Genomic DNA, 9499 nt, shown 5'->3' on the forward strand with positions numbered 1-9499 from the left:
GTAACAAAACAAACGGGACGCGGCCTGTTTGTTTACCAATGCAAAGCCAGAAATAAATGAGTTGAGCTTACAGCGATGTTGAGCTTTTGGTGAAACTCTGGACTTGACAATTTACTCAACGAAGTCCGAATACTCTTAACTGAAAACACGAAAGGAGTTTTGTTTGTTTATATAGTAGTTTTATTGATTTCGGTTTTCATTCTGTTTTGTGGCAAATTTAAATTTGAAAACAATTGTTAATTTTAAATGTAAATTTTGGAATTATTTTGTTTTTGTTTTTATTCTTTTTGTTTTTCGCTTGGACTCGTTAGAACAATAAATACACACGCAAAACTTTAAAATGTAATTATCATTAATCGAATTTTATATAAGTAGTATATAAGTATGTATGTATAGTGGTTTTGTATTGTATTTGTATTGCATGTACTATGTGTATATACTATACACATTACTTTGCTGGTTCTTCATAATTGATATCAATGATATAATAACATGCACGATATTATTAAATTGGTTTTGGGACTAATTGCGTTAATTTACAAAACACATATATATGCATGGGTGAAGAATATTTCATTGTTATCGAATAAAATACTTGTATGCTAAACAGAAGGCTAAAATCCAATACAATTTAAAATAATACACATTATTTTCTTTGTTTTCTTTGATAAGTTAAAGTCTGCAATACTTTGTGGACAATATTGTACTTGCAATTTTGAATAACATTTAAATGGGGGTTAACTACTTTCGAGTGGCCTGGATTTAATACATTTACTTCTTTTTTCTTTTTTTGTATAGATTTTCTCATTTTACAAGAGAATTCTAATTTCCATTTCAATCGGGTGCAATTCTAGGTTGTTTTTTTGTTTAACTTGACTTATGTATTTACATTTTGCAGTTAATATTAATGGGCCTCCTTCGATGCAGTGACCCATTGTTTAACAAGAGCAACAGTTTATTGAATTTTCTTTACATACATATTTTTTTTTTAACAATTTAGTTGTAAACCTATTTTGAAATTTAAAGAGATGATACAAAAAAATAATGGTCACAGGTTTCGTACGCCACACGAAAGAGCGATCAGTTTTTAACAATAAACAATTACAATTTTCTTTTTAATAATGATGTTTTTTTTTAGCTAAGATGCAGCTTGCATTCACAGAAACAGACACACACACACTCTCGCAAATGCAAAATAAATTATTGAAATTTCTATATAAAAGATATAAGAAGCAGTTTTAACAGGTTACAATCCGATGCAATCAATTAAATCAATTTGAATCAAATGGAATCGAATCAAGGTCAGCAAATAGTCCAAAGTGTTTATTATGTATATATATATAAATTTCGTTACGTTTGTTTTTAAATATAGTGTGTATATATATAGAAGTATTTAATTAAGTTAACTTTTTTGCTCGATCTTACTAAGGTTGACATACATAGTATATGTGTTATAATTGTAAGTACGCGTATATATATATATAATTTTTGTTTGGTTGATACGGTATATATGTGGAAATAACACTTTGGGTTAGTTGTATCTATGTATGTAAGTATCAAATATCGTAATTGATTAGATAATATGCATTTGCAGATTAAATACCTACAGCACATGAATATTATGAATATCGATTACATATGATGAACTTCATGTGTGTGTGTTTGTGTGTGTGTGTGTGTGATGTGTGAAACATTCTCAATTCAGTTTAGTTTCGCGCTTCGTCTAGGATTATGGAAATAATTGAGTTTGTATCGGATCGATTAAAACTTTGCCAGCGAGCTGCCGCTTTACAATTAAGATCATCATATATTTGTTTCTTTTTTAAATTAGAATTAAGTTCTAAAGCTTACAATAAATATATATATTAGGTATGTGTGTGTTTATATATATCTTGTTTTTGTTTTCTGGTTGTTGTTGTTGTTGTTTCCATGCTGTCTAACATACCCAAATTGTTAACAAAAAGTTGCAATTTAAATAGTTTAAAAAATGTGTGTGGCTGTTCAAAACGCTCTCATGATTTGGGTGTTTGTGTCTCTCGCTTGAAGCATGAACCTAATATTTTTGCTTAACCATATCTAGATTGAAGGAAGAGAGAAGGGGGAAGAGAAAGAGAGAGAAAAGTATAGTGAAAAATTAAAATATAATGTTAAATTTAAGTTGCAAAATCAAAACAGTTCTAATTGGCAGTGCGATGATCGAATGATGAAAATGGAAACAAAGCAGATAAAATAACAAACTAAATATAATCAGAGAGATAGTTAATTGTGTTAAGATGTATTTACAATATGCTGCAATTCCATTCACATCTTCAAGAAGGAGGCGAGTGCCCAATAAATCGATTGATTTACATAGTTACATTTAGTGTTTTCATAGGCAGTGTTATAGACAGTGCCCCATTCTTAATTCATAATAATTGCCGACTAATGGACAAAATGGATCTGATCTGGACGTTCTGGATGTTATTGTTTAGAGTGCGTTACAGAAAGTCACGAGTCAGAATCAGAATCAGAGTCAGAGAAATTAATGGAAAGCATATGATGTATGTATATAATAATCATCATATTATTTATTAATGTATATCATCTATTTTCGTCGGGAGTTTTGCGGTGAAAATATGAGTGTCTAAAAATATACGTTTAGGTCCTATAACTGTGCTACATATGCTAGGACTGCATATAAGAGAGCTTATCGCTAGAAAGGTGTTACGATTTTGCATAATGCATCATATTAATTATGTTTTATGTTTCTCCCTGACAACTGTATGTGTGTGTGTGTGTTGGGAGCACAAAAAGTTAATATATATATGTATATATTTTTGTTGTATATATATAGATATATACTATATAGACTGGTTTGTTGCTTTTGTCAGTATCAAACTAATCTGTAATACATTCAAAAGTGTGATTTTACAATAATTTCTTTTTCGTTTTGATTTAAGTTAAATGTTTTCTCTCTGCACAGTTAAACAACAAGTTCGATGGTCATAGACGCTTTTGTTATTGTTTGTTTCGCATAACCTCATCATCATCATAGATCTCGTCATTGTTTTTGTTGTTGTTGTTGATGGGGAGGGGAACCAACTCATCAGTTTATATACCTGGTGTGTATGTGGTCTGTTCTGTTGTGTTCAGCGACGTGTTCTCATTGGCAGCCACTGGAGCTCCCGTAAATGGATTGACGCCAACAGCAGCACCTCCTGGTGGCGGCATAGCAAACACGGGTTGTCCACCGGGCTGCTCTCGTGGCTGAGTGGTCACAGGTGCGCCTCCAGCACCCAGATTCACATCGTCGAGATCAACGTCCTCCTGCGTATAGAAAAGTACAGAATGTAAGTAAGGAATTGACAAGAATTCAACTCGTTATTGAAGTCGGTGAATCGCAGTGTCGGCAGAGTGGTTTTTCTTGTTGTTCCTCAGCATTTTGTTTAGTCAACTTTAGTTTTCTAGCAGCGTGTGAAAGCCGTTTACAAAGCAAGTGGATAATAATTTACAATGCTCGCTCAGCTGCTAAAGCGTAAACTTAAGAAACATTGCCAAATTAAAATATAAACACAATAGTAGTACAATTAACACAACAAATGCTACGTAATAAATGCGAATTCATTTACCCATTTACCAGTCCCAGTCCCATCTCTATAAAAAACAGTTCACCAAATTATCGCTTCATTCTTATATCAACAATATACACATTAATTTTAGATCTTGTTTTCTTCGACTTCTTGCAATTTCACACTAAAATGTCACTCAAGTTTCGCATAGCTCGTCTAAATTTTTTTTGGTTTTAGTTAGCATGGTGATGTTTGCAGTTGCAGTGTGAAGTTAGTTAGTTAATTGATTAATACAGTTGCACTTTAGTGGATTTTGGGTGGGTTTGGTTTGGTTTTGGTTTCCCTGAGATCATGCCGTGCTCGTGCCTGTGTCGATTCCTACTATTTCAATACTTACAAGACGTGGCTGCTGTCCCAGTTGCGGTGGCAGATCGCTGGCCTCTCGATTGCCATCGGGGCGCTGCACCACAGCAAACAACACACACACACGCACATATCACATATAAATATATGTACATATATAATATAGTCAGATCGTTGCATATATGCATATATGCGATATGCAATGTGTGTGTGGCGCGCAGACGCAATTTGTGTGTGAGGTAGTAGTAGGTGGATATGATGAGACACGATCGAAAAAGGTAGTTTTGAGAAAAAAATAAACAAAAATTGAAACGTAAATTTGTTGTCTTCTTTTTGGTTGTTGTTCTTTTGCTCCTCCAGAATAAAGAAAAGAATTGGAATTCAAAAGAATAATAAAAGCACAATATCAAATCAAGCAAAAATCTCGTGTGTGTTTTTTGAAAGAAGAAATTGTGACGACGTAAAAAACAAGAAAAGCAATTTGTCTGTCATAATCGATATAACCAAAAGAGAAGGGCTCAAGATCGATCGAATTGCATTGATATACACAGAAATAAAATACATTATTTTATGTGCTGCACAAAATGATGAGTCCAGTAAGTAAATTATTATTCAAAGTCGATTGAAAGTTGAGTAAATATTTTGATATATGTGGTTAAAGTACAGAGACGTTGAAGCATTTGATGATTTTCGTGGTGTCCGCATTAAATACAAACAAACAAATAAATAAATAACTCAAAACAGTAAAAGTAACTGAAGAATAAAATAATAAATGAATGTTGGAGTTGAGAAATGATGGAAACATCGGTGGGTTTTTTTCTTTGGTGTTAGTTAGTTGTGTTTACCTTTGCCATTGTCAACAACTGATTTCGCTGATTTGAAGAAACCGAAAGAAAAACTCAAACTACATACTTACCCCGACAAAACTAAGAAAGTAATACGAGTGCAAAGAGATAGATAGAGCAAGTAATATAGTAGAGAAAGAGTGGCGAGGCAGTAGATTAATAACAGTAGCACAATTAAGTAGTTAAAGTGAAATCAAAATCAAAATCAAACAATGAAAGCAACTTCAACTCAGGCTGTTGCGTCGACACAAAATTAGGAATACGTTAAACAAAAAGAAAAAGAAAAATAGATACTCAAGGAAAATAAGAAAGCATTTATTGATCGATCAATGTGCCGATTAAGCGATTTGCAAAAATGCCATTTTAAATTTAAGCGTATGATTAGCTAATAAACTACTTTTGACTAAACAATTGCCTCACAAAAATCATCAAAATGAGTTTAAGTCCTGTGTGTGTGTGTGTATGAGTGTTGAAAAGGTATTTGCCCAGCTTTAGATAGTTAAGTTTATCAATGTAGTTAAGTATTATTGTATATACAGGTGAGGTGTCAGTGTGCGTGTGTGTGAGTGCTCGTGTGTGTGCGTGTGATGATAGCGTATTTATTGCCAGTTAAGTTCAAATTGAAATCGATTGGTTTTCTTGTTTTTTGTTGTTGTCTTTTGTTTTGCATTAAATTAAATCTGGAGGGTTAGTAGTAGTATGTGGTAGGTAAGTAGTAGTGGGTAGTAGGTAGGTAGGCAATCAATAAGTAGAGCAAATCAAACATCACTCACATTTAAATGTGAATACTGATCGTGCGACTCGTTCACCGGTGGCTTGAACTTGCCACAACAGAAGTTGCAACAGCAGCAGCAGCAGCAACAACAGCAGCAACCCGTCAGCACAGTGCAGCAAATAACCAAGGCCTATCAAAGAGAGAGATATTCGATTAAAGAAACGTTATTAATATGTTAAACTCCATCATTCACTCACCTTCACCGCTGGCGATGTGACCACAAAGTATGCATTCACATTCTCCTCACCGAACTGCTCGGCAATGTAGAGACCCAACGAACCATAATTATCGTAGATATTGCGTTTGGTTTGATCGCTCAGTATCGAGTGTGCCCGATTGACCTCCTTGAACTGTTCTCAGAATTAAAATACAAAAATTAAATAGGTCGAATACGTTTTTTATATCATATTGTACGTCACCTTGTCGGCTGCATCAACATTGTCAGGATTTTTATCTGGATGGTACTTAAGTGCAAGTTTTCTATAAGTCTTCTTGATGTCATCAGCTGTGGCTGTTTTCGGAAGTCCCAAGATCTCATACAGCGAATCGCCCGATGTGCTGAAAACGGAAATTAGCATGTGTTTAGTTTTTGAAATTGTAACATGTTTTGCAATCGCATGTCAAAAGAATATGTATTAATTGCTTATTAATTATAGTGGGGGGAAAACCGCAGAGATTATCATTGGCTTTTTATTGTTCGACCTTGTATTTATTGACAAAAAAGAGTATATAAGTTTTGTAGAACATATAATAAACTTATAAACTTACTTATATAAACTTATAACTTATAATAGATATTTTTTCTATTTTAGTTATTTAAACGAAGAGATTTAAGCCTTTTTTTATATTAAATTTGGCATTTCCGTTGAATTAACTTTTTATTGCATTTTGATTATCTTATTCCGATTGCCTGCAAATCAATAAAGCAAAAATCGCATTACTAGCGCAATTTTAAAGTATCAGCCTTGAGTTTTATAACGTAGTCACGAATTGTTCTAACACAAAAAGTGGACTGAGTATAGTTAGCAAACCCAGAAGTCAAGTTCATATATTATATATAGTCGTGCACTCTTGGCACATTCGCAAAAAACTAAAACAACAAATTTGCGGGGTGAGTTTTAGAGATTTAGTATTTCGTATATGAGGCACAATACGCCTACTATGTGATCCCTTTAACGAACAGCTGCTGGTGCTGATGATGTTGGTGTTGGTCTTGCGGTTTGTTGAACTATTATTTACTTGCTGTGCACGTAGCGACAAATAACAGTGTGCGAGTTCGCCTGCTATTCCCATGTTGCGACTTGATGACGATGATGACTAAGCGCGTCCGCTGCGACGGCCAGCGCTATTGATGTTTTGTTTATAGTTTGGCATTTCACAGCAACAGTTAAAGGTAATGCAACACGCGATAGCAACACACATACGTTCACATTAACAGGCTTGGTGTTGCCCCTGAGAGAGAAAGGTGACGGTGACATTGGACAACGTCAGAGCGTTCTTAGAAAGAAGGGCGCGGTTGGGTGACTGTGGGATGCGTACGCAGCAGCTGCTGGCGAACTACTTGGCATTGATGACGCACCCGCAAATGCAGCCAAGATGTCACATCCCCCCTCCTCCTCTACTCGCGTACTGCAATTCTTTATGGATTTTTATTTCTTTTGCCTTTTTTAGCACACATATTTGCGAAAATTATGTTTGCTTTGAATGTGGTGCACAATCGTTTTGGCCAAAGTAGCTGAGCCGCTTATGCGTGTGTTACAACAGCAAATCTACGTGCTGATAAGAAAAAGCATGAGACATCGTCACGAGTGGGGGGAAGGAAAGACGGGAGTGGGGAGGACAGCACTTAATGCAAGAGAGCGCTTTGAAAGATCATTTGCACAGTTGGTGTCTGTTTTGTGTGTGCGGAGCAAAAGGAAGGAAGCACAGCACAAGGCAAGACACAAGGTCAAGGACACACACTAGTGGTCGCACTCATACACACACGCTGCAAATGAGGCAATGCAACCCACTGAGAATTGGGCCAAAGAAATGCCGCTCGAGCATTACTCATGCTCGCTTCTAATATGCAGTACTTAATGTATTGTTTTTTTTCCATACATACACATGTACGCACTTATCATCGTGTGTCTGTGTGTGCGAGGGCGAATGGGGACACAAGCTGCCAAATATTTAGTGGCTAAACCAGCTAAAACACTCCAATATAAAGTTGTTATAGATAACGTACTCAGCATGTGTGTGTGTGAGAGAGAGAGCGCACTTGTTGTTATCACAAATCAACGGACAGTTTTTGCACCAGTATGTGCTTGTGTACTTTGGATGAGCGTACTACAATACTACTACAGTATTCAATAAATTCCGACAGGTTCTCAGCAAAAACACGTCGTTCAACTCGATGTGAGAATATGAATTAACATGTTCAAATTAGCTGAATGCACACACACATACATATACGCATACATGTGCATGACCAATTGCGTTCGCTCTCGCTCTCCCTGTTTCTTACAACTCTCTTTCGATTTTTTAGGCAATAGTGGCCCTTGTTTATCCTAATACAAATAATCCAAAGGAATTCAATAAACGGCAGCAGGCGATGCCTTGCCTTGCACGCTGTCGTTCAGCTGCTGTTTCCTTCTGCCGTCGTCGTCGCCGCCACCGTTTCTGCTGTTGTTGCGTGGAAAATCAATTGAACGTCGACAGCGCTGCCGCTATCGTTGCCCTCTGCCGCTGGCGTTGGCAACGCGCATCTGCCATCTGCACCGAACGTATCGGTGTGTATGTATGTGTGCGCAGAAAAAAAAAGGAATTGAAGGCATTTGCAAATTTTGTAACTTACGACAGTTTTCTTTTATCCATGCCACCTCCGCTCATATTGCCGCTGTTATTTGCTGTTGCTATTGCCGCGTACCTCTTTGATACGATGGGACCACTTTTACTGGCGATTAATTATTAACACTAGCTTTTTTTTGCACGCACTCACTCACACAGTCGGGAAACAACACATTTGTTATATTTAACAAATATGACAAACTTCTCTAAGCTAGCGATGGTGAACCGCCGATGACATTATCGATGCATCGATGTTTTTCAAATTAGTTTAATCATCGATATATTTATAACGTACTGCGATGTTTTTTTGCCTTCAACTGATATTGTAATTATAAATAAATGAAAATTGGCTTTCTTTACATAGTTTCATTTATTGCTGTGTGAAAATAGTTCAGTCTTTTTAATGTATTTTTCGATAAACATACAACTGCTGGCATAAATATCAAAATATACCATAAATATCGAAACTATTTTCTAACTTTTCGAAATACTATTTCAATTCTCCTAATGTATTTGGCGCCTAAGACTAAAAACTGCTTAAATGTTTTTGCTGAAAAATGTTTATTTACTTTTGTAGTCGGCAATTAAAATATAAAAAAATAATGGGCGTACTTACAATAATATTTAAATTGTTCTGATTGGTGAAAAGAGCCTCCTGACGCTCGACAGTCATGTAGCCATGCTATCGATATGTCGACATTTAAAATGTTTCTCAACTTCTATTAAATCAATAAATTGCGCAGTATTATGTATTTATGAAGAACATTTAAAAGTTTTAAACCATTATTCTGGATTTTTCGCCATGCAACCTTTCCAGGGTTGCCAAGTGTTAATAAAAATAAATTTAACTGCCGATAGCAAGCAATTGTTATCGCTATAATTTTTATAGCGCAAGTGTGACCATTGTACCCGCTAAGTCCAATTAGAATTATGCCGCCTCGAGTCAGTGTTGATTTGGCGGTTGAAATTGTCGGTTGTGTTGAAAAGTGTGTGTAAGTGAATTTATACTTCGTGTGTTCGAATTTCTTTGCAAATGGCAATGGCACAAAACTCTTTCTCGGAAACCATTTGCCACTGTTACACATTTGAATGTTAAAGACGAACAAAGACAAATCAAAGTGAATCGCGCGTGAAGTGTT

At 35.6% G+C, this 9499-nt stretch overlaps 1 protein-coding gene across 2 annotated transcripts; it reads right to left on the reverse strand.

The window, feature by feature from the left end:
- Positions 1-1335: 1335 nt before the first annotated feature.
- On the reverse strand, positions 1336-8558 carry LOC133845289 (dnaJ homolog subfamily C member 5 homolog). 2 transcript variants are annotated; one of them, XM_062279713.1, is made up of 7 exons: positions 8368-8557; positions 5951-6089; positions 5729-5881; positions 5530-5661; positions 3946-4008; positions 3099-3306; positions 1336-2076 (listed from the first exon to the last, which is right to left on the reverse strand). In XM_062279713.1, exons 1-7 carry the CDS (start codon positions 8400-8402, stop codon positions 2054-2056), a joined length of 753 nt encoding a protein of 250 aa, XP_062135697.1. In that variant the 5' UTR covers positions 8403-8557; the 3' UTR covers positions 1336-2053. The 2 variants fall into 2 exon arrangements, with proteins under 2 accessions (XP_062135697.1, XP_062135699.1); XM_062279715.1 differs by lacking the exon at positions 3946-4008 and having other exon boundaries at positions 8368-8558.
- Positions 8559-9499: the final 941 nt, after the last annotated feature.

Source organism: Drosophila sulfurigaster, chromosome 3 (genome assembly GCF_023558435.1).
Source record: "Drosophila sulfurigaster albostrigata strain 15112-1811.04 chromosome 3, ASM2355843v2, whole genome shotgun sequence".
Classification (NCBI taxonomy): domain Eukaryota; kingdom Metazoa; phylum Arthropoda; class Insecta; order Diptera; family Drosophilidae; genus Drosophila; species Drosophila sulfurigaster.